Source organism: Lemur catta, chromosome 15 (assembly GCF_020740605.2).
Source record: "Lemur catta isolate mLemCat1 chromosome 15, mLemCat1.pri, whole genome shotgun sequence".
NCBI lineage: Eukaryota > Metazoa > Chordata > Mammalia > Primates > Lemuridae > Lemur > Lemur catta.
Window position 1 is genome coordinate 5,878,829 of NC_059142.1, and position 25,449 is coordinate 5,904,277.

The window sequence follows — 25,449 nt, forward strand, 5'->3', positions numbered from 1 at the left end:
TGTGGCTTTAAGGTCCATGTTTGATTCAGACCCTGCCTGCTCCTCCTTTGTCCAGGAAAACAAGTTACATGGGCCTTAGCTGCTCAGAAAAGCTCAGCGCATGGGTTCTGGCCAGATAGGCTTGAATCTCACCTTGAATCTCAGCTCTGCTGCTTTTTCCCTGAATGGCCCAGGACGGTTTCTCTGAGCCTCATCTGTAAAGCAGGGACAATGAGTCCTCCCTTGCAAGATTGTTGGGAAGATTCGAGAGAAAATGTTTAAAGTACCCTCATAGGGTAGGGAGCCAATAAATGATGACCATGATTCCATGATCACTATTCAGAAGGCTGCTACACATGAGTCAAGGACAGCTGCTTCTTCTCCCACAGGACAAGGGGAAGGCCCCTTGGAATTCAGAGGCACCAACTAGCAGGGCTTCTCCAGCCTCAAACACGGCTTCCTGAACTTCCCAGCTCTCTGTAAACCAACCCATAGCATCACCTGGCCCTTCCGACGACACCACCCCCTGGTGCCACATCTACTAGCTGGGGAACACCTCCTCCAAAGGATGTCACCAGGCCGGGCGCAGTGGCTCACGCCTATAATCCTAGCACTCTGGGAGGCTGAGGCGGGCGGATTGTTTGAGCTCAGGAGTTCAAAACCAGCCTGAGCAAGAGCCAGACCCTGTCTCTACTAAAAATAGAAAGAAATTAGCTGGACAACTAAAAATATATATAGAAAAAACTAGCCAGGCGTGGTGGCGCATGCCTGTAGTCCCAGCTACTCGGGAGGCTGAGGCAGGAGGATCGCTTGAGCCCAGGAGTTTGAGGTTGCTGTGAGCTAGGCTGACACCACGGCACTCTAGCCTGGGCAACAGAGTGAAACTGTCTCAGAAAAAAAAAAAGGATGTCACCAGCAACGGGGAACATTTCTGACTGCCTCTGTCACTCTCATTCGCCCAAACTAATCTGACCACTGGTTAACTCACGCAGCTGTTCCACAGGTCTGGTTCATATAGTCGGGCTCTGCCTTGACAAAGCACAGCTGTAAGAAAGATCCGTAACTATGACTGACTGAATGCCAGCTACACGCCAGGTGCTGTGAGAGACCCTCCCAAGTGATACGTAATTTCACTGGATTCTCACAACTAGTGATAATTGCTTCTCCTTAGGTGGACTTCATTATCCCACTTTTTGGAGTTAAAAGATAAAGACACGGGTCTAGGTACACACTGTCAGCCAGTGCCAGAGCAGATGGGAGCTCGCTCAGCCTCCCCTGGGGCCCTGGTCTCCTTGTCCACCTTGGGGCCACAGAGCCATCCCGCCCTCACAGCTCTCCTCCAAGTCACAGCAGCTGAGAGTTCCTCAGGCGACTGGTAACATGTGCTAGATTTCTTGTTCCCTCATTTGGCCCTTGAAAGAACCCTGTAAGGTGGGTATTGTCCCACATTAGTGAGGAGGCCGAGGCTTGGAGAGGCTGTGCAGCCTAACCGAGGAGGCTGGAGCCGGGGCTCGCCCCACGGCAGCCCTACGGCCAGCCAGAGTCGTCCCCGCCCCGCTGCTGCCTACACCACGGGACACTCTGGGTTCTGCCTGGCCTGCCAAGGAAACCCTGAAGCTTAGCATCCTCACAGCCTTAAGCAACCATAAGTTTTATTCAGTGAAGGAGGCATTTGCCTTTCTTAGTCTCTGCTTGTGCCTGATTTGGGTGCCCATGAGATAACTGGCACTCTGTCTTATTGACCTGAACTGTGGGGCCTGCAGAGATGAACCTGAGGGGGATCTCCCTGCTCTCGAAGGGCTGACAGGCACCCATCTCCCTAGGGTTCTCTAAAACCCTCCTCGCAACTCAGACAGTCAGCTGCGAGGGCCAAGGTAGGTGGCAGGAAGTATGCTTTATTCCATGAGGAGAGGTAGGAAAGGGCAGGGCAGGGGGACGCAAGCAGGTGGGAGAGAGAATGGGAAAAGAGGCACAGGGCTGAGGGGCAGGGAAGCCTGGGCTCTGCTCCACTCTCAGGGCAGCGGTGGGGAGGGAGCAAATCCTCAGCTTTTCCTGACAGCAGCCCCCAAGGCCAGTGTATTCCAGCCTGGCCTTGGAAATGCCCTGGACAGAGATGCCTGTGCCACAGAGTGGCCCCAAAGCCCCTCTGAGCAGGAGGTGCAGGAGGTCCTCCCTGGGGGGGCCACCTTGCCAAATAGGCCCTGGAAGAGCTGTCCTTATGGGATGTAGAGTGTCACACAGTGGCAATTTTCTAGAACACAGCCAAAACCCACAGAATAAGCAAAAGGGGCCTCTAAGCAATCAGAAATGGACATTTCAAGTCCAGACAAAAAGATATAAGCAAAGAGCCCCTCAGGACCTCCTACTAACTTTCATTTTGGGTAAATATTAACAATCTTGGTGGGCAGAGATAGGAAGTTAGGAAAGGGCCACAAGAAACAGGTAGGCTGAGAGCAACTAACAGGGTAAGTGAAGCCATAAAAGTTTCACAAGCTCTTTGCACGAGACCATGCAAAGTGCGCCAGGCTGGGCCTTCGGTGCAGGGGTGACGGCTCTGCCCGTTTCACCAGCCTCCCGAGGGCAGGACTGGATTTGTAGCAAAGACCTGACCATCAGGAAAGGTTGAGTAATGTCCATCATGCCCTGCTGTAGGAAGGCAAGCAAACACAGAGTCCACTTTAGACAGATTTCCATCCCACATGGTTGCCATGACGTTGGGCGTATAAAGGGAGAAGCTTCAGACACCATGAAAATGCCCTGATGTGTCAGAACTCATTCCCTGGAGATCTGAGTTATTGAAAACAATTCATACTGGGCATCACTCTGGGTTTAGTAAATGCTGTGGTTCAAATTCTGAGAAAAAAAATAATAAAAAGCTTTCAATTCCCTATTTCTCAATTGGTCTTTTCTCCTTTATCATTCAAATCCCAATTCCCTGGCAGAAAGAACTCTCTTAATAAGTTTTTGGTTTTTACTTGGGCAAAAAATCCAAACAGTTTCTCTGCTTTAAAAGGAAACATGTTGTGGCTGTTTGGGATAAATAACCCACTATTTCAAACCTACAGAGAACTCGACCTACTGACCTGTTACAGTTTCTATTTTAAGAACTCATTGTGGCCCAGATTTCGCCACATCTGAAAAACTGTTAGCTTTCAAGACAGAAATAACACCTGAAGTTGTCCCTTTTAATTCTCTGACATCTTAAGGAAGGGCAAAACTCCAGTCTGTTCCTTACTGAAAGGAGTCACTTGGCTGACTTTTTCAAGAGGCTTTGCAGCTGCTTGCAGTCTGTACCCCATACAAAGGACATGATGGCAATCCACAGCTCGGCAGCTTACTGGCTGTGAAGGCTCTCTGAGCCTCAGTTTCCTCATTTGTATGAGTGGATGACAAAACCTATTTTGGTGGAAGGTGATTTTAAACGTCTGCATTAACATCTGAAAAGCTGAGCACAGTCCCAGGCAGGTTCTCAACCGGTAAAAGTTAACACAAAGAGGAAACTGACACCTAGAGAAGCAGTTGGCCCCAGTCTCAGATCAGGCAGGTGGCAGAAAGGGGACCCATCCCCAGGCCTTTGGCTCCTTTGCCGTGGGTTTCTGTACCTGACAGGGCTGCCCATGGCTTATCTTCCGCTGGCATACATTTACCAAACTGAAGCCCACCCTGTTCGGAGGAGGGCAAGAGCCCGACTTCACCAGCCCAGGCAGCAAGCCATTGGGAGGCTGTGCCAAGGGGGAAGCGGGAAGGCCCTGTGAGGGGCTAGGCGGGGAGCAGGGAGCTCCCCAGATGCTTTCCCTCGCCCAGGGGGCAACACTCACTGTTAAGGCCAGCATCACTTCTCTGTAGTTCCGGTTTCCATTGAGCCGCTTCTTCAGGGCTCGGATGGCATCCTTTGGCCTGGAGAAAAGGTCAGACGTTAAGATCCTTGCAAATCCCACTCTGGGGCACTGTCCTATAGAGTCACTCCCATTTGTGTGAGCTAGCATATACACAAGGTTATCTGCTGCAGCATGTTTGTAAACGTAAAAGATTGGAAACAAACTGAAAGTCCGTCAATGCAAAACAGGTTAAATTAAATCATGGCTCATCCACACAAGAGAATACTATGCAGCTGCAAAAAAGAATAAAGAAACTCCTTATGCACCAAGATGGGCACAACTCACAGACACGTACATAAAGTCCTTTGCAGAACAGTGCATACGGCATGCTACTGAGTTCTAAAAGGACGGCAAACACATACACAGCACATGGGCCAGTGCAGGGAACAAAATCTTGGAAGGAGCCTGGTAACTGTGGCTGCCCCTGAGGAAGGAACCAGGTGGCAGGGGCCGTGGGAGGGGGTTCACTTTTTGTGTGCCTTTTTGTGGGCCTTTTGAATTCTGTATTATTTATTAAAAACAATAACTAACCCTTTGGTGTGTGGGTAGACTGAAGAGAGTTTTTCCAGAGAAACCACAAGAGAGACACAGAATAGAGTGGCTAGGTCCTTGCTTAGGCCTGGCTGTTCAGCTATTCCTGAATTTCATGGAACTCCTTTGCCCAGAGAAAGCTTGAGTCTCCTCAAAACCCAATGAATTGTGTGTTTTTAGGTAACAGATCTGATGTAGATTCCCAGAGGGCACCTTGCAGAATTATAGGCAGTCCCCAGTTACAAATAGGCCCCGTTCAAAGCTTGCTCATAAACTGATCATTCGGAAGTTGGAATGAGTTCTTCCTTCAATCACTGTTATAGCTGAGAGTTAGGATCCCCAGCCAGCCCTCTAAGCACGCCTATTACTTGTAGGTCTTGTGTCTAACATGCTATTTAATTTATTCTAACTTAAGACTCAACAAAGTTGTGGGACTGAGAGCTGCCCCGGGCAGCCCCTGGCATGAAGTCTCTGCCCTGTGATGCCACACCACCCTGTGCTCTGGGGAGCCCCCAGTCTGGCTGTAGGCCAACCCTCTGTTATCACAAGTGGGCTCTAGCCTTCTACTACTCTGCGTATCAATATATCTTAGTCTTTCCTAGGTTGAATATTTGTAAGTCAGGGACCTCCTATTCCTACAGTTCTAAAATATTATGACTCTATTTATCAAATGGAAGAGCCCTTCCTAATGTGCGTGAAGGTCACACGCATTTGAAGTCAGGGGAGGGAAGAGTGGAAGCTGTGCTAATCAGTGTTAATTTAGAGAGAAAGTCACAGGAGCAAGGCAAGCAAGACTTCTGGAAGAAATTTTAAAAACACCCTGAATCACCTATTTTCCATTCTCAGCTTGAAACATGGCTGCCCTGCAGGAATTCTCGGCTCCTAGGTCAAAGGGCGGATGGGACAAGGCTCTCCTGGGGAATGGGCCCCAGACAAGTGCGTTAGTAGTATGGCTGCCATTTCCAAACAGGGATGCTGATTTCTGCAAATATGAGACGTAACCAGCTCTCTGCTTTGAGCGCTGTTTGTGGCCTGAGAGCTAGTGAAAGTCAGTGGCTACTGGCCAGCAGCACAGACTGATTTCCTCTCTCCAAGGCTCTGCCAAACCTCGGTTGTTCCTGACCCATCGCTGCCATCCCTCTCAATCCAGTCTCTTTCCTGTCCTCCTGAGCTCCACAGAGCAGGAAAATGGGAACAGCCCCTGAGGGCTGCAGTCCCTTCTGGCTGGCAGGGCACCTGCACCCTCTCCCCATGAGGGGGCCACTGAGTGGGAAATCAGACAGCAGGCTCCTGGGTGAGGTTTAAAATTAAAATTCATCCACAGGCTCCGGGAGGGAAGTACTGCCGGAGAGTGATGGGTGAGCACAAAAGCAATATTTATCTCTCTCCCCGGGGGAGAAGCTTCAGAGAGGAGGATCAAAGTCATGTCAGAGGAATCACAAAGTTTCAAGGAGCTGCAGCAGATTAGAAAGTGTGGAGTTGGAAACCAGGAAAAGAGAGAGATGCACGTACCGTCAAGAGCAGGTGGAGCAGGAAGAAAGGAGGGCCTGTGTGACATGGCGCCATACCTGGTGGCTCTCAGGGGAAAGGTCAGGCCCCTTGGGCAGTCCCAGGCCCTCATGACCTGGCCTCTGGGCCATCTTCAGGCTCCTCAAAGTCTCCTTGGACCCCATACTTACAAGAATTCTTCGCGGGACTGCAGACAAGCTGCTTGTCATGCCTCTGGCCACAACCTTTACACCGCTTTGTCCTTCATCTCTTGTGAGAAGCTTTCTCTTCGTCACCCCCAGGAGGACACGGCTGCTCCTCCTCCATCGGCCTACACACGCTCTGCAATTATCCTGCTCCACTGTATTCATCCAAGTCCTTCCCTGTGCCCCTTCAGCTTAGAGGCTGGAGCACAGGCAAAGACTCTGTGAACCGGGGAAGGTCCAGAGACAGTCATGAACATGACCCAGGTCAGTGGATCCTCGTCAGAGCCATGCATCGGAATCACCTAGGGAACAACTCTCAAACCCACGTGCTTATGCCCTAATTAGGTAGGTCTGGGGTGAGGCCTGGTAAACAGGGCCTAAAACACTCCCAGGTGGGTTATTCAGCCACCCACTCCGGGTTAATGACCAAGGGACTGCCACACAAGGCCTCACGTGTCAGCAGCCCTTAGGCTGGCAGTAACCTCAGTCCTAGACATTAGGGAAAGCCCAGGGAGAGGCCTATGGGCAGTTTACCAGTCTGCACCCACAGGACCACAGCCTCCCATTGGGAAAGCAGCGACACAAGACACGCAGGCAGAGCTTCAGTGGCCGGAGCCAGGCGGGCCTGGGCTTGTGTCCCACGTGTGCCCTTCCAGGTCGTGCTGCAAGGCCTGTGACAATGACCAAACCACTCTGGGCCTCAGTTTCCTCAACAGTAAAACAGCCTTTCTCTACCTTTTAGGGCTGTTGAGGGGCTGCACGAGATGATGCAATCCAGGGCTGGGCCCAGGGCCTGGCACATGGCAGGTGCTCAGAGACAGCAGACGGGGTAAGGGCAGGGAACCTGCAGAGATCATCACCAAGGACCAGACAGACAACTGACACCCCAAATAAACATGATGACAAAAGCCACGGGCAATGGAAATCTTGAAAGGAGAAATAGCAAATCCATATATACATAGCATGGATATGGAGATCTACTTAGACAGCCAGATACTTTATATGTATTTACTCTTTTAATCCTGATAACAGCCCTATGAAATAGGTACTACTGGTAACCCTATTTTATAAAAGAGGAAACTGAGACACAGGGAGATGAAGTAACCCACTCAGGGTTGCACAAATGAGTGGTACCTGATTCCAGACCAGGCTCTGCCCTCAATCCTGCCAGTCTCACTCTACTATGCTTCCTGCACATCCGCTGCTCACCCGCCCTCAGCCGGGGGGCTCTACCTTTCCCCCATCCCCACCCCATCATCCCTACCTCACCTGGCTGATGCCCTGGCATCCTGTAAGACTCCAGTCTGGTGTCACCTCCTCCAAGAAGCCTTGGTTGCCAACTGCCCCAAGGCTGGCTGCTGTGTTGTGCTTGTCTCTCTCTAGCTATATACAGCTTCTCTCTCCCTCTCTCTCTCTCTCTCTGAGAACTTGTCCCGCTGTGTTCTGATTATGTTTACATGCCTGCATCCCTCATCACACTGTGAGTGCCTCAGGGACCTCATTCATTTATTCACTTATTTAACAAATATTTATCAAGAGCCAAACATGTGTGCACTGTGCTAGATGCTAGGGACAGAATGGTGAGGAAAACAGATGGAACTCCTGCCCTCATGGAGCTCACAGTCTCATAGCGGTTACAGGGCAGGACAGACACTAATAAACACCACACAGACCCCTAAATTTAAACTGTGATGAGCACCAGTATAATTCAGGGTATTACGAAATCATATAATGGAGGACTTGTCCAAATTGGAGCGAAGGGTGTCAAGGAAATGAGGTTCAAACTGAGATCCATGAATGATGGGAAGTGCTTAGTAAGGGAGGTGAGGGGAACAGATAGGACAGCAGGACAGAGGACCTTCAGGGAAGGGCACGAAGGAATGAGTGGGGTGCCCTAACAGCAGCTCAACTTGTGGGGTTTTCTCCCACTCAGGAAGAGATTTTTTTTTTTAGAGACAGGGTCTCGCTCTGTCACCCAGGATGGAGTACAGTGGCAGTGGCATGATCATAGCACACTGCAGCCTCCAACTCCTGGGCTCAAACAATCTTCCTGCCTCAGCCTCCCGAGTAGCTGGGACTGTAGGGGTGTGCCACCACGCCCGGCTCGGAAGAGATTTTGGCAGAATCTCACAGCAGAGGCAAGGACAGAAAATCCTCAGGAACCACTGAAATGCTCTCACTCAAAAACACAGGAACAGGAGCTTGGGCCACTTGAGGAAGAAGGTGTGTGTGACCAGGCTTTCTGAGAAGTGAGGATTTGAAAAAGAAGGCTTTAGCCCCTCTGGAATGAGGAAGCTCCTGGGGTTCCTGGGCTTCCTGACCTCGAGCCATAGAAGCATTTGAACAATTCACTGGAAAATAGGAGTTGCTGACATATTTGTGTATTACTCAAATTTGTGGAGAATTTCAAAGGGGGCAGAGGACTGTGGAAAAGTTCAAGGAGCTGAAAGGTTGGGGGACTGAAGGACCCAAAGTGGAGCTGCAGGGCCAGGGTTTCTCAGCAGGGCTGGCTGAGGGCTCTTACCCTAAGGGCCTGGAAGGTCCCGAGGGCTTGTTAGCAAGGGGATAACTTGCAGAGTTCTGCAGCAGGAAGGGACTGAGGGAAGGGCCAAAGCAAATGTCCAACTCTAGGGTAAAGCATAGATGTCGGAGAATGAAGCACCTGACCTTGACCTTTCCAGCCTAATTCTAGACACTCCTTCTCCCCTTCACATTGCCCTGTCCACCGCAGACTGCTCATATCCCTCAACACGCTGGTCCTTTTTATGCCACCCTTAGCTACAGGGCACACTTCTCCTCCTCCTGCCATCTTTGAAGCCACAGCCCAAAGCCAGCCCTTCCTGGAGGCACGTTGCCTGCCTTTGAGGCTGCGGCATCAGACACAGGCCTCAGCCATAGCCCTGGCCCGTCCCCAAGGTGAGGCCTCTAGGGCAGGCTGCACAATCACTGTGGCCTCCTGGAGCCACTATCCTTCGCTGGTGGGGTCAGTAAATGGCTGGACAGCTGGATGAACTAGTGAATGAGTGGTGTCTGAGGGAGATGAGAGCAAGAGAGGAGCCCAGGTGGGTCTGAAGGAGGGTGGCCATTCTGAGCCTGGTGACGATGGTATCAGAGATGTGCAGTCTCCAACAGTTATCTGTGAGTCATATATGTATGCCAGGCACCGAGCTGATCACCTACATTTGGCTAGCAAAAATATATTTAATACCACCTTTTACTGAAGACTCCCACGCTTCCACCCAGCACAGGCCACTGCCCAACTCCAGAGTCTCCTGTGCATCCCCCATCAGCATGTCCCCTGGGACCTCAGCTGGCAGCTCGGATCTACTCCCAATCCCTGCTCCCCAGCCTGCTCCGTCTCAGGAGATAGAGGCTCCGCCCACGGCTGTTCACCGAAACCCTGCAGTTATCCTTGACTCTGCTCCTGCCCCACATGGGCCAACTCCATCAGCTCTACCTTTTACACACATTCAGAATCTCATCAACTCTCACACCCTCCACGCCCATCACCCCAGGCAAGCCAGCCACCATCTCACACCAGGATCACAGTGGAAACCTCCTCACCGGGTTTTCTGCTTCTACCCTTGGCCTGACCCAGCCAGGCCATTCTGAACACAGTAGACACAGTGATCTCTTTCCAATGTAACTGAGACCAAGCCACTCCTGCTCAATCCTCCGATGCATTTCCCTCTTAACTCAAGTCAAAGCCAGAGTCCCTCTGGAGCCCACACGGATTCCCAATATGTCATCAACCTCATTTCCGGGCACCCTCTTCCTCCATCCCCCCATTCTGGGCCCATCAGACACCTTGCTATTCCTCAGACACACCAGACACCCTCTGTCCCAGGACTTCTGTGCCTGTGGCTCCCTGAGCCTGGACAATTCTTCCCTGTATGATCCTCACCCCTCACTCCCTCATCTCCTTCAAGTCTATGTTCAATGTCACCTTCTCAGTGAGACTTTCCATGATCATTCTAATTAAAATAGCTAATTCCCAGTCTTCTCTCCCCCATCTCCCTCCCACAGTCTTGCCCCCATCTGACCAGGTCTCCTGTTTAACTGTCCTGTTTATGGCCTGCCTCTGCGCTCCAGGGGCCGGAGTCTGTCTTACCCACTGCTGTGTCCTCAGTACTCACAGTAGGGCCCGGCACAAGGTAGTCACTCACGAAATATTTGCTCAAGGAAAGCAGGACCAAATTTAAGAGGCTGGTTCCCCAGTTCACACATGGCAAGACTAGAGAGGGACAGTGCCGAGATGCCAGCCCAGGGCTGCCTGAGTCCCAGCCGCTCTCGCTGCCACTCTGGAGATGGTTTAAGAGGGCATGGCTACGGTAAAGTAAATGCTTATGGTGTGGATTGAGGGCTAAATATAGACCAATTTGGAAGAAGCGCGATTCGCGTGTAGAAATCGAAAGGAGAGGACATAGGAAACAACAACAACAGATCCAGTGGTGTAGGAATGCAAGAGGGACAACTTGTGGGTTAAGTCCCCTCATGCTAGGAACTGCTGTGTGCCACAAAGGCCACTTTCTCACTTCCTGCCTCACCTGACCCATGCCAGGAGGGCCTCCCTCCACGGACACTGTGGCACTCTGACTCCTAGGGCTGTCCTGCAGACACCAGTGCAGAGACAGCCACACGTGTGAAGGAGAGACAGGGGCCAGGAGGAGGGACAGGAAGAGGTGATAGTTTGGCTGCAGAGACTGATAGCCGCTGGGAACCAAGTAAGCAAGTAGCTTCATTTCCACTTGTGATTAAAAGCAGGTGATTAAAGGAGGTGTCACGCTCTACCCTGAGCACTGCCACAGGGGAAGTAGGGGGAGGGATGGACAGGAAAGGACAGATAATTAAGAGTGTCAGCTTATTAAATGCCAAAGCAAACAGACTAAAAACAGAACAAATCATAAAACCCACCACCCTTGGGCCCTGGCAGGCTTTGATTGACCCCCAAAAGCTGAGAGAGGCTCCCAGGGAGGGACACACGTACCCTTCCTCCGTCTCATTGATGATGTCACAGATCTCCATGTTCAATGTCCAATCCTCACTTTGCAGGGAGCCATCTGTTGCCTTTTCTGTGGAATCAGAGAGAAAACTGGTTTACACTTCTCCTGGAACAAGGGGCCCTGGCAGGACATGGGAAGAGACTGGAACCACCACATTCTCTTCCCAAGCCGACGGGCTGGGCCAACAGAGTCATTGTGGGGGGGCTGCTTTCACAGGGAAACACTCAGGGAGAGATATGAGGTTGAGGGCTGGTGTCATAACGTGGTCCTTCAGTCACCAAACTCCAGACTGAAAAGCTTATGATAGGCTCAAGCCGTCAAAAATCACCCAGATCACAAGGAAATTCAGTTTATAAGCCCACAGATTCTGGAGACAAACTACCCAGGTTCAAGTACAGGCTCCACCCCTTACCAGTTGTGTGACCTTGGGCAAATCACTTAGTCTCTAGGTGCCAAAGCTAGTGAAAACAACAGTACCTGCCCATAGAGTTGTTATGAAAATTAAATGGGTTAACATACGTAAAACACTTTTTTTTTTCTTTTGAGACAGAGTCTTGCTTTGTTGCCTGAGCTAGAGTAAGTGCTGTGGCATCACCCTAGCTCACAGCAACCTCAAACTCCTGGTCTCAAGCGATCCTCCTGCCTCAGCCTCCCGATAGCTGGGACTACAGTTACTTGCCACCACATCCAGCTTACTTTTTGTTTCTATTTTAGTTGCCCAGGTAATTTTTTCTATTTTTAGTAGAGACAGGGTCTCATTCTTGCTCAGGCTCGTATTGAACTCCTGACCTCAAGTGATCCTCCCACCTTGGCCTCCCAGAGTGCTAAGATTACAGGCATTAGCCACTGTGCTGGGCCTACATAAAACACTTAGGATAAAGCTTAGAACACAGTAAGCACGATGTAGGTATCTGCTATTATAATTATTAAAAATCAACTTCAGTAGTTAAAAACCACATCTCAGATAAGGGGGAGGAAGAAGGGAGCAACATTTCTCGAGCCACTGCAGGGATGTGTTGGGTGCTTCATGTGCATTATTTTATTTCATCCACAAAATGATCTCTGACCATTCAATGGGGAAAGGAGAGCCTTTTCAACAAACTGTCCTAGGAAAATTGGGTGTCCATATGCTAAAGAATGAAGTTGAACCCTTGTCTTACACCATATAAAAACCCTTATCTTACACCATATATAAAAATTAACTCCAAATGGATCAAAGATATAAATGTAAGAGCTAAAACTATAAAACTCGTAGAAAGTTTTAGGGGGAAAGCGCAGGAACCCCAGGAGCTTCCTCATTCCACAGGGGGAAAGCTTCATGACATTGGATGTGGCAATGATATCATGGTTGTAACACCAAAAATACAGGCAACAAAAGAAAAATTTTTAACTACAATAAAATTAAAACTTCTGTGCATCAGAGGACATAATTGACAGATTAAAAAGGCAACCTGAAGAATGGAAGGAAACATTTACAAATCATACATATGATAAGGGGTTAATATCTAGAATATGTAAAGGACTCCTATACCTCAACAACAACAAAAAAACAAAACTATCCGATTAATATATGGGGAAAGGACTTGAACAGACATTTCTCCAAAGAAGATATATAAATGACCAAGAAGTATGTGAAAAGATGTTTAACCTCACTAAGCATTAGGGAAGTGCAAATCAAAACCATAAGGAGATATCACCTCACCATCATTAGGATGGCTACTATCAAAAAAACCCCAGAAAACAAGTGTTGGTGAGGGTGTGAACAAATTGGAACCCTTGTGCACTGTTGATGGGAATGTAAAACGGTGCAGCTGCTGTGGAAAACAGTACAGTGGTTTCTAAAAAAATTAAACATAGAATTACCATAAGATTCAGCAATTCCACTTCTGAGTATATAACCAAAAGAACTGAAAGCGGGGTCTTGAGGAGATATTTATATACCCATATTCATAGCAGCGTTATTCACAATAGCCAAGGGGTAGAAACAACCCAAGTGTCCATCAACTGATGAATGAATAAGCAAAATGTGGTCTGTCCATACAATGGAATATTACTCAGCCTTAAAAAGGAAGGAAATCCTGTCACATGCCACAACATGGCTGAACCTTGAGGACCTTACGCTAAATGAAATAAGCCAGTCACAAAAGGACAAATACTGTATGATTCTATTTATACGAGGTTCCTAGAGTAGTCAGATTCATAGAGACAGAAAGCAGAATGGTGGTTGCCAGAGGCCAGGGGGAGGGGGAATGGGGAGTTAGTGATTAATAGGTACAGAGCTTTAGTTTGGGGAAAATGAAAGAATTCTGGAGATGGAGGATGGTGATGGTTGCACAACAGTATGAATTTACTTAATGACACCAAATTGTACACTTAAAAATGGTTAAAACAGTAAATTTTAATGTTACATGTATTTTACCCCAACAAAGAAAGATCACCAAAAAAGAAAGAAAAATTATATATAAGCCAACGGGTTGTTGGGTGCGGGCAGTAGCAGGATGGGGATCCCAGATCGGGCCTGTGGCCTCATTGGACAGGAAACCTGGGGCCTGGAGAAGAAAAGGGAAAGGTCCAAGAGCTCAGGATTGTCAGTGGCAGAGCCAGGACAAGAACCAGGGCCACTCGGCTGCGTGCCCTTCTGGGCTGTGAGCTCCACGAGGACAGGGACTAGGCCCACCTTGCCTTCCACTGTGTCCCGTGTCCAGCACTTGGTAGCTGTGCAATACATTTATGGCAGATGAATGACTGTGTTAACATTCCTTCCTCTATGTTAGGGGTCTCAGCCCTCCCTGCACATGAGAACCACCTGGGAGCTTCCAGAACATACCAATACCTTAGTCTCATGCCCCAGAGGTTCTGATTTGAATGGTACAGGGTGGGACCCAGGCATTAATATTTTTAAAAAGCTACCTGTGTGATTCTAGTATGTAGCCAAGGCTGGGAATCATTTTTCTCCAGTTCACATCCTTCCCCGGTGCTGTCTTCTAGCTGGCCAGTGAGAGTCAGAGACAAGAGGTTTCCTCTGGGAGTTCACACAGTGCCTGGCCGGTCCTCTCCGGCTTGTCCCATTGTCCTGCACGCTCTGCTTAAAGAGGTATGATGTCTGTCACAGCGCAGTGGGGAGCCACTAATTTCCTCCACAGGGTATAAGCATCAAAGCACCCAGAGTGCTGTGGCTGTCCTCTGTCACAGTTCAGGCTGGACTGTAACACGACTGTTACAGTGCCTGTCTGCTTCTCCCATTGCAATGGCCGCATTGTTAATGACAGGGTCTTAACCGTCTCTCTCTCCCCAGCTCCAAGGATGGTGCACGGCACATCTCGGGCCTTTCAATCTCAAGTAAATGGCATTGGGACCTTGTGGATATACTTTGCCTTAAAGTTACAGAAAGAGCTTTCTCAGAGTAGTCTGGTCAGATGGTACTTTCTGTACCTCCTTCTGGCCCTGTTATCTTCCTTTTAAGAGGGGTGAGGAAGCAGTGGGGGCAGCTGTCAATGTATGAGGTAGGGATGAGGACTTAGAATCCACTCTCTTGTCACTCCAGTGGAAGAGAGAACATCTCCAATTAATATTCACAAAGCACATTAGGATTCTGAAGCAATAGGGAATAATGGTTCTGTGTAGAATTTTGGGATTGATTTTTCTTCCCACCTGGTTTGTAGATGCCAGTCTGCCTCACGGCATATAGAAATCCAGAAGGTTCATTTCGTATTATTGGGGCACATATCCGATGAGCTTCCTACCCATCCAAAGCCCTTCTCCTTCTCCCTCCACAGCTGGCATGGAGTACCCCTGAATGCTGTTCCTCTGGGCCGGCCCCTCTGGGCTCCTACCCACACTCCTGAATGTTGGGGAGGTAGATAAGTTGGCTGTTTTCTTCTCCATTCTCACCAAGAGGATGTTGCTGAATGCAAAATGCTAAAACAAGCTCTCTTTTGCCTTCTGGTGTTCTCTGCCTCTGAAGTCACTGTATTTAACTTCAAAGTGTAGAAAGCAGCAGCCAAAGAGCCGAGCCGCTGGCTTGTGAGGCTCCTCCAAACAGGACTGCCTTAGGTTTCAGACCAAATGGGAGGGCGGGAGGACAGAAAAACCACGCTCAGAGAGTGCTGTCCCTGCTGTCAGGGGCAAGGCTGCAGGGCCTTCTGGCCTGGGTCCTACGCCAGGCAAGAGGCAGCCTTTTCTGAATGGAGGAAATGCCATGGCAACAGCATCAGGATGCTGCTGCTCTTGCACGGCAGGTTTACTGGGAGCTGTATCTGACTGCCCAGCTCAGGCCTGCCCTGCCCTGTCCTGTCCAGCCCAGCCCCTTGCCCAGGCTAGCCCCTGGCAGTTCTCACCAGAGAGGTCAGCACTTTGCAACGGGTCACTGGTGTTTTGATCTTTATCCGTCCCCAGGGCTGGCTTGTGGGAATGACTTGCCCCATTACTCCCTGGAGCATTGTGTTTCTGCTGTTGCACCAGGTTTTATTTTAGGTTTTGACAATTTGTGTGACAAAAGAAATGAGATTGAACTTTGCTTTCGTCTGGCCTGGGGACAGGACTGCGTGAGGGAACTCACATTGAGTGGCCTCAGTTCCAGGGGCAATCAGATCCAACTTTGTTCCTGATTTGCTGGGAATTCTTTTATGAAGAGAAAAATAAGAACTGATTTGAGCTCCTTTGTCAGACTTACTTCCCTCCTCTGTTTCAGCAGAGCCAAATAGCCACGGTTGTGTCTGTGTGGCATTTCCAGCAAAATGAAAAGAAAGAAGTGCTCTTTTTGAGTTGGTTCTTTATAATCAAAATGAGTATATATCTTTCAACTTGAAAACTCAGAATCCCAGTAATTGAATAGAACGCACTGACCCTGAGGATAAGTTATCATGCCTTTGAACCCCCTCCCAGTGTGAGAGGAAGGGAGAGGGTGAATATAAGGTTAATGGATTCTGCTGCTAAACCGAACTTGGAAATGAGGTTTCATTGATTTAATATTTCCTCTATTAAGCCTCCCAAGACTGTGTCCCTTTGTGGCCCTAGCAAAGTTCGATCTCGGTACTTTCTTCCCCTGAGAGCCTGTGCACAGCGAGTTCCGTGAAGGGGCGAGATGACTAGCTGGCCTCTCCACTTGCTGGCTCGGAAGGGTAGCAAGCCCAGGCCTGCAAGCAGAGCTCTTCCTTCAGGATGAGTCTCCTCTTGAGGCTGCTGCATTTATGGCCACAAACATGCCCCTACTGTGTGTGACCCAGGTACTGAGTCACTGGTCTGGGAGTAGACACCTTAAAGGGGAGGGGTGTTCAGAGACAGCCGCAGGAAAAGCAGGGGCTGGATCATTTCATTGCCGTGGTCCCCACACCCAGGGCCCATCCTGTCGCTGGGCAAAGCCCTCAGGCAACGAGGCACACTGCTGTCCCAGTGACTGCTTTGTGCCCACCCCCACCCCCAACCTCCCTGGAGCCTCTGCCCTCAGTATTTTCCTCTCTAGGCTAAACTGGTGGTTTGAGCCACTCTTCCTGGTGCCTGGCACCACCCCTACCCTTCCCAGTCCTGGCTGCCCTGCCCTGGCTGGCTCTGCTTTCCCTTACAGGCCCAGGTATACTGGCTTTGTGACTTGGACTCCTTTCCACGTGCGTGAAATGGGTGGGGAGGGGGCAGTGTGACTCTGGCTCAACCATTGCTGACCTGCGTTCTCATCCCTTTCTCTCCCTGTCCACGTGCACCTCCCTGACCTTGCAGGCAAGTTGCAAATCCTGCCTCTATACCTGCCAGCCTGGCACCACGTGTGGGTGGGTTTGCTTTTCCAGGGTGGTCAGAAGTCTTTAGGTGCCAAGTGTGACAAATAAAGAGGTTGAAAAAGCTGGGGATATATCTTTTTTGGTAAAAAAAAAAAAAAAAAAGAGAGCAATAAATAAAACAATGAGGCTTTTTAATGCAGACTGAAGGCTGTTGCACAAATGTTTTGAGCAATAGCTATATTTTTGGAGTGTGCTGTCATCGCTTGTAAGTATAGCTTTTGTTTGGATGTGTGAGTTCTAGTATGTTATATAAAAGCAAGTGTCTCTTCTCCATAGCTGCATCTAGTAAAACAAGGACACTTCCAGCTTGCACAGAGGTCATCTATCTTATTCTCTGAGTATCAGCAGAAGTGTGGGTTGTATTAAGCTTTTGTTAAAATGGTAGTGATGGTATCCCTCTCATGCATTCAGAATTAGGATGGGGCAGTTTCAGAATTCATCTAAGATACCAATTTCAGATCTAAACCCAGGCTCTGCTAGCAGGTGGGGCAATATCATGCAAATGCCCAGGCTTTAGTGACTGACCTGAGACCAGATACTGGTACCAGAATCCAATTATGTGATCCTGGCCTACTAGGTGTGCAGTGGTGCCTCACTGTGGTTTTTTGGTTTGCATTTTCCTAACGACTAGTGAGCTTATGCATCTTTTCATATGCTCATTGCCTATTTGTATATCTTCTTTCGAAAAATGCTCAAGTCCTTTGCCCATTTTTTAGTTGAGTAGTTTTTTTGTTGTTGAGTTGTAGTTCTTCACATATTCTGGATACTAACCACTTATCAGCTACCTGCTTTGCAAATATTTTCTTCTATTACATAGTTATCTTTTCTCTCTCTGTCTCTCCTTTCTTTATTAGAGATAGGGTCTTAATCGATCACCCAGGCTGAAGTGCAGTGGCTTGATCATAGCTCACATAGCCTTGAACTCCTAGGCTCAAGCAATACTTCTGCCTCAGCATCCCTAGTAACTAGGAATACAGGCACATGTGCCTAATTTTTTATTTTTTATAGAGGCTGGGTCTCTGTATATTGCCCAGACTGGCCTCAAGCAATCCTCTCACCTTGGCCTCCCAAAGTGCTGGGATTACAGAAGTGAGCCCCATGCCTGGTCTCACTCTCTTAATAGTGTTCTTTAATGCACAAAATTTTTAATTTTTTATTAAATCCTATTTATCTGTTTTTTCTTTTCTTGCCTATACTTTTGGTGTCATAGCCAAGAAATCATTGCTAAATCTAATGTCAAAAAGGTTTTCTCTTGTTTTCTTCTAAGATTTTTATAGTTTGTTTTTTATTATTATTATTTTTTTTTTTTTTTGAGAGAGAGAGTCTCACTCTGTTGCCCAGGCTAGAGTGCCGTGGCATCAGCCTCGGTCACAGCAACCTCAAACTCCTAGGCTCAAACGATCCTCCTGCCTCAGCCTCCCGAGTGGCTGGGACTACAGGTATGTGCCACCATGTCTGGCTTATTTTTTCTATATATATTTTTAGTTGTCCAGATAATTTCTTTCTATTTTTAGTAGAGACGGGGTCTCACTCTTGCTCAGGCTGGTCTTGAACTCCTGAGCTCAAACGATCCACCCGCCTCGGCCTCCCAGAGTGCTAGGATTACAGGCGTGAGCCACCACGCCCGGCCCAATTTTTATAGTTTTTGCTTTTATGTTTAAGTGTTTGGTCCATTTGGAATTAATAGACCTTTCACAAAAAGATTGTTCTTTCCCCTCTAAATGAAAAAAGTATGCTGTCACCCTTGTTGAAATCAATTTACCATACATGGGAGAGTTTATTTCGGGCTCTCTATTTTATTCCATTGGTCCATATGTCTGTCCTTATGTCAGTACCACACTGTTTTGATTACTGCAGTTTTGTGGTAAGGTTTGAAATCAGGAAGTGTGAGTCCTCCAACTTTGTTCTTTTTCAAGGTTGTTTTGGCTATTTAGGATCCCTTGAGATTTCATGTGAGTTTTAGGATAAATTTTTCTATTTCTGCAAAAATGTCATTGGGATTTTGATTGGGATTGCATTGCATCTATAGATCACTTTGTGTAGTATTGTCATCTTAAAAATATTGTCTTCCCATCCATGAACATGGCATATCTTCCATTTACATATTTCTTCTTTAATTTCCTTCAGCACTGCTTTATAGTTTTCAGGACACAAGTTTTTTACCACCTTGGTTAATTTCTAAGTACTTTATTCTTTCTGATGCTCTTATAAATGGAATTTTCTTAATTTCCTTTTCAGATGGTTGATCATTAAAGTATAGAAACACAACTGATTTTTGAGTGTTGATTTTGTATCTTGAAGCTTTGCTGAATTTATTTATTGCCTCTAGTTTTTTGTGTGTGTGTGCCATTTTAAAGGTTTTTGTACATATAAAGTCAAGTCATCTACAAACAGCAATAATTTTACTTCTTCCCTTTCCCATTTGAATGCCTTTTCTTTTTCTTCCCTAATTGCTCCAGCTAGAATTTCCTATACTGTGTTGACTAGGAGTAGTGAAAGCTGACATCCTTGGGCCTACACACACTTTTACAAAACTTAATCATACACTGTGAGCAAACAAAACTGAAGAGAAAATCCATTTGAGTCTTCATTCCACAGAAAGGTAGGGTATCTGCTGGAGGTTGAAAGCAGGAACCATAGCAGGGTCCAGAGGACTTTGGGAGCTCTGAGGAAGTCCCCTCAGGCTTCTCTGGTCTGGAAACCTTCACTCCAGCCTAGTCGCCTGTGCTTAACTCTCTTCTGACATCCTCTCCAGAGCTGCCTGTGCCACCACGCCCAAGAGATGCCCTTGATGGGCTCCAGCACCTGACAGTACAGTCCATGCAAGGGCTGAGCTTTTAAAACAGTTCTAATGTTGTTCTGAGAGGTTCTGCAAACCTTAGTGGCTTAATGAGCCATGAGTACATTATTGGCCCCCTACGTAAACCTGAAACTGCCTGGAGGCAGGACATCTTCATGTGTTCAAGAAGACCTGACCTGGTGCTGATGAGGGCCCTTTAGAAGTAAAATGACAACTGTAAATCCTTTGGAGGCCCCTGGGTGACAGGCACTGGGCAGTTTGGTGAGATTAGAGCTGGAATCCCAACTGTCCCTGCTTCTCCCTTTGCATTTAGAAGCAGGAGAAAAGTGCATCACAGCAGAGGCTACAAGCAGGGGGTATGAACTCAGATTTGGTGAGTGCAAGTTCTGCCAATTACTGTGTGACCCCAGGGCAATAACCTGGCCTGCCCAAGCCTTTCGGACTGCTGTAACGTGCTGCAGTAATAGCACGCTCTCACGCAGCTGCCCTGACAGGAAACCAACACACAGAAAACACCCAGCAGAGCCTTTAAGAAAGAGGACCTTTCCTCACTCTTACTTCTGTCATTATTACAGCTCTTCTGAAAGGGGCTCTGCCAGCACCCTCCCCTCTGTGCCTCATCCCTTTGCATTCCTGTGTCACCACTGCCACCTACAGGTAAGTGGCCATCCACAAGCTACGCCCACCAGATCCAGCACCCTGGGAGCTCTCCAGCCTTTCAGGTTTCTGGGTTCCTGAGCCAGGAGAGTTTCATGCCCAGAAGCCACAAGGGGCTCTCCTTCCAGAAGGAAGCCCCCAAACTTGGTTGGCTCACCTGCAGGGTGAAGGAGCAGCCACAACACAATTTCCTTAAGAATCCAAATGTTAAAACTCCAAGAGGTCCTAGAGAGCATCTAGTAAAAAGATTCCCCAGGGTTCACATTTCCTGGGCCCCAGGACATGGGGCATGTCGGGAGGAGGAGGCACGGTGCTGCTGCTGGCTCCCCATGGGCAGCAGGAACTGAACCACTGGTCTCAAGTCTTCAAGGAAATGGCGCTTATTCCTTTCACACACACAAAATGTAGAAACAGAAGGGAGAAAACTCAAATTTATTCAGTTTGGGCCAGGTTCTTTACACACATTACCTCATTTAACCCTTATGTCCCCCTCCAGGAAGGCCATCTCTTTCTAATAGGTGAAGAAAAGGAAGCCTGAGAAGGGATTAGCCCAACACTGCGCAGCTAGGAGGTGGCAGTACTGCCCACCCCACAACCCAGGTAGACCTGGCCTTGGACCTCAACTTGTCCCCAAACAGATGGTGGTGGGGGCAAAGAAGACCCTGGCCTCTAAAACACACTGGTCCAAAAGTTTGGATGCAGCCCACCCTCTTGATTTTGCAGGTGACGGCTGAAGACCTTAGGCTAAGAAGGGTAAAAGATACCAAGAAGCACCCGAGTAAGAAAAAAAAAAAGTATAAAAGAAAATGCTGGTGAAAGGGTCAAGTTCAATTAGATGGAGCCTCACTTTATTCCCTTCTTCTTATTTTATTAATAAACTTTTTATTGTGGAATAATTTTAGATTTGCTGAAAAGTTCCAAAGGTAGTACAGAGAATTCTCATTCACCCCTCTTTAGTTTCCTCTAACTGTCACATCTTATATAACCACCGTACATTGGTCAAAACTAAAAAATTAACATCAGTGAAGTACTATTAACCGCACCCCAGACATTATTTGGATTTCTCCAATTTTCCACCAATGTCCTTTTTCTGTCCAGGATCCAATCCAGAATGCCACACTGCATTTCGTTTTTCCTTCTTTTAAACCTTCTGTTTTCTTTAAAGACTGACAAACTCCCAAACTCCCCCACTTACTCTCCTGTCAGTTCTAAAGGGCAGCTCTGTGAGAGCCAGGATTCCACACCCAGGCCTCATTAGGGCACCACATCCTCCCACTCCCCAAACAAAGGAGCCCTTCAGGCCAGCCAAACAACAGAGAAAACAGAAGCTTGTTAGCCACACAGGCCCGAGGCTGCTGACCCAAGTTCTTTTTTAACTGGAATTCCCTTGAGGGAGATCCACAGATTTAAAATGCATTTGGGGTCTGCTCTCTAGAAGCAGAGCCACCGGTTTGATGTATTCCCTTCTTTGTACTTAAGGGAATATCTTACGTGTGGAGTAAATGAGTGTGCAAGACAGGAGCTGGGGGAAGAGGCTGATTTAGGGCTGGGATAGAAATGGCCACTTAGGAAGGAGGGGCCTCCGCAGGAGCCTGCCAGGCCAGGATGGTGCTAGGCCCAGCCGAGCAGGCTGCTCTCTAATGTCAGGCAGGTGGGCCAGCGGGCTAGGGGTATCAAAGGTCCCCTGGGGCCTGGTGCTCAGGTTTGAGCTTCTGTGCTAAAGCAGAACAGACAGACTTGGGGCGGTGAGGAACAACTGCCCTATCTTCCTTTTCACCTCTCTTCTCTGTGCAGGCTGTTTGCTGCCAATGTCCTCTTCCCCAGAGAGGCTTTCAGGGGCTGGTCCCCTTGCTCTCATGCCCACCAGCTGCCACCAGCACTCTTGAGAGAAGAGAGGAGACGTGCCTGAGAATTCTGCAGTGCGCTGCATAGCTACCAGCCCTGTCTCTAGCTGCTCCTGACTACAGAGACCAGAGGAGATGTGAATGCCATTCCTCAGGCGGACAGAATATGCAAGGCCATCCAAAGACTTCCCAGCTCAATTCAAAAACCTTAACTGTGAGGCCTCTCCCTGCCAGGCACTGTGCCAGGCTGGGATGGAAAGAGGCAAGATGGAGCCCCTGCCCTGAAGGTGCTCGGCAGGAGAGACACGGGGACAGACAGCTAGTACACAAGGTGATGAGTGTTAGCATAGGGGTATGTGCCACCAGATGAGGAATAATCCGGGAAGCTGAAGGGGGGAGGGTGGCTGTGAATGCTAAGGAAAGGGCGTGGCTAGACAGAGGAGCAGGAATTTGAAGAGAGGGGCCACTGCAGGCCACGTGAACTGCCTGCCAGGGCCAGGCCACAGTGAAGGGGTGGGGAGAGGAAGCCAGTGCCGGAGAGTCCTTTCATCTTCTGTAAGGAGTCTGGGCTTTCCGCAGGAGGCAACATGGAGCTTTTCAACAGGAGTGACAAGAATATTTACGTCTGAGACAGATCGCTGTGGTAACAGCATGGGAGCTGTGCTGAAACGGAGACTGCAGGCAGGAAGCAGAGGGCAGGTTATCACAGCTGCTCAAAGAAAAGAGCAGACAGGATAGCACGTTGGCCAAAGGCATGGTTTTGAATCTGAGAGACTGGGCAGTCAGTCCTGGCTCTCGGTGACCTGGGGCACATTTCTTACACGCTCTAAACTCCAGTTTAGGCATCTAAAAAACAGGCAATATACTCACAAGGCAAGATCAAATGAATTAGTGATGTAAGACACAAAACAAGGAACCTGGAACACAGTAAGGGCACAATAAATAATGCACTACAATTCTTAACACGTGTATTACATGGACTGGACCTTGGGAAAGAGAATTCCAGCGGGGAAGGCAGAGGGGAGGGTGACTGTCTCCAAGTCTTCCCCTGCAGCCTCCAGGCAGAAGAGTAAGGTGGCCGCCCTAACTCCCTCCTGGAGTGTGGGCAGAGAGGACCAGGACAGGGCTGCATTCTGTTGGCCAGGCACCAACCAGCCTGAGAGGCCAGCCAGGGACCCTCAGCATCACCATGAACAAGGCTATAAAAAGGAAGGTCTCCTTTCTGCCTCAAAGAGCAATTACAAAATTCCAAGCCATGAGAAAGACTCCCCAAAGTTCCCCAGGGCTCATGCCTGCTGTGCTCATTAAAGCCACAGTGCTTTGACTAACTCCTGCAAAGAGTTGTTCTTCAGAACTAGGTAAAGAGAAACAGTCTCCTTGCCACCATCACGGCATTTGCAGGATTCAAAGGCACTTGGGGGGCAGCAGTAAAAAGCAACCCATCAGAGTAGGACTCAAATATTAGCTGTTTTTCCCAACCAGAGGCCCAGCCTTAGGAGGATTAGGAGCTAATAGTCAAAAACACCCATGTTAAAACAATGAAATTAAATTTTTACACTTAAATTAACATGTATTTTTAAAAGAATAATACCCACTGCTGGGAAGGTTATAGTGAAACCAGAACATCACATAACTGAGGGTAGCATGCATTTAAGAATTCGTGGAAAAACAACCTGGCCAATAGATATCAAGGGACTTGTTGTAAAAGGTTCTTATCCTTTGACACAATAATCTTTTCACAATAACTCTTAGCAGAAAGAAATACGTCAAAGAAAAAAGCCACATACAACTCTGCAATCCCATTCCTAGGTATATACCCAAGAGAAATTAAAACATGTGCCCACATAGAAACTTGCTTACAAATGCTCACAGCAGTATCATTCACAATAGTCAAAAAAAAAAAAAAAAGGAAAACAACACAAATGTCCATCAAGTGATGAATAAACAAAATGCAGCATATCTATACCGTGGAATATTATCTGGCAATAAAAAGGAATGAAATTCTGACACATGCTACAACATGAATGAACCTTGAGGAAACTAGGTTAAAAGAAATAAACTAGTCACAAAAGGACAAGTACTGTATGATTCCACCTACATGAGGTAGCCGGAGTAGTCAAGTTCATAGCGACAGAAAGTAGAATGGTGGTTGCCTGGGACTAGCGGGAGGGAGAAGTGGGGAGTTGGTGTTTACTGGGTGCAGAGTTTCAGTTTGGGAAGAGGAAAGGGTTCTGGAGATGGAGGGTGGCAATAGTTACATAATACATGAATGTACTTAATGACACTGAACTGTGTATTTGAAAATGGTTAAAACAGTAAATTTTGTGTTATATACATCTGACTACAATTTTTAAAATGGGAAAAAAAGACCACATATTGTATGATTCCATTTATATGAAATGTCCAGAATAGGCAAATCTATTATATAGAGATAGAAAGTAGATTAGTGATTGCCTACAGCTGGGAGGGTTGGGGGACTGGGAAGTGATTGCTAATGGCTTTGGAATGATGAAAATGTTCTAAAACTGATTGTGGTAATGGTTGAAAAACTCTGTGAATATACCACAAGCCATTGAATTGTACATTTTAAATGGGTGAATTGCATGGTATGTGAATTATATCTCAATAAAGCTGTGAAAAAACTGGAACAAGTTACCAGGAACATGTTCAATGTAGTATTATTTAAAATTCCTAAAACTTCTCAAATAGGAAATAGAAAAGTCATGGTTAAATAAATTACGGTACCTTGGCTCAACTGAGTATTATGTATCCATTATAAGTAATAATTATTAAAATCATATAGAAATATTCTGTAATGGTATAAAGAAAACAAAATACAAAATTGCTTTAAAAAAAAAAAAAAAAAGGATGCCTGTGGATAGTGCCTGGAAGAGAAATAGGATAAAAATAGGATAAAGTGAAAATGTGTTGAAGTATTTGGCTTAGAGGCAAATCTTTAAAAATTTTTTCTGTTGTTGTTATAAAAAGAAGAAAAGGGAATATTATACTGCAAAAGACAAAGGGATAAAATAGCAAACTAACAACCAAAACTAAAAGCCAATTATTTAATTCTTCCATCAAAAACAGCAAGGTACGAGGCATAAGGCTGGCCTGAACACAAGGAAGCCTTTCTGAATATATAGATTATTTTCTTTAGGGATAAAAGAGAATATCTCTCAAAGCCCGATATCTCTCAAAAGGCATTTTATTCAGACCAGGCCTCCCTATTAACTCTCCCTTGTCCCAGACCGGGTTACCAGGGTACCCAGCTAGTCAAGGAGAACCAAACTGA

At 47.6% G+C, this 25,449-nt stretch overlaps 1 protein-coding gene across 5 annotated transcripts in view; it reads right to left on the bottom strand.

Annotated features, from left to right (window-relative positions):
- Nucleotides 1-25,449, bottom strand: part of TOM1L2 (target of myb1 like 2 membrane trafficking protein) — a 109,148-nt gene that overhangs the window by 42,818 nt on the left and 40,881 nt on the right. For all 5 annotated transcript variants that reach the window (XM_045526878.1, XM_045526879.1, XM_045526883.1 and 2 more), the window contains exons 2-3: nt 11,070-11,154; nt 3,798-3,876 (exon numbers count right to left, since the gene is read on the bottom strand). In XM_045526878.1, coding sequence (XP_045382834.1) covers nt 3,798-3,876; nt 11,070-11,154 — 164 coding nt within the window. The remainder of the gene's footprint in view (nt 1-3,797; nt 3,877-11,069; nt 11,155-25,449) is intronic.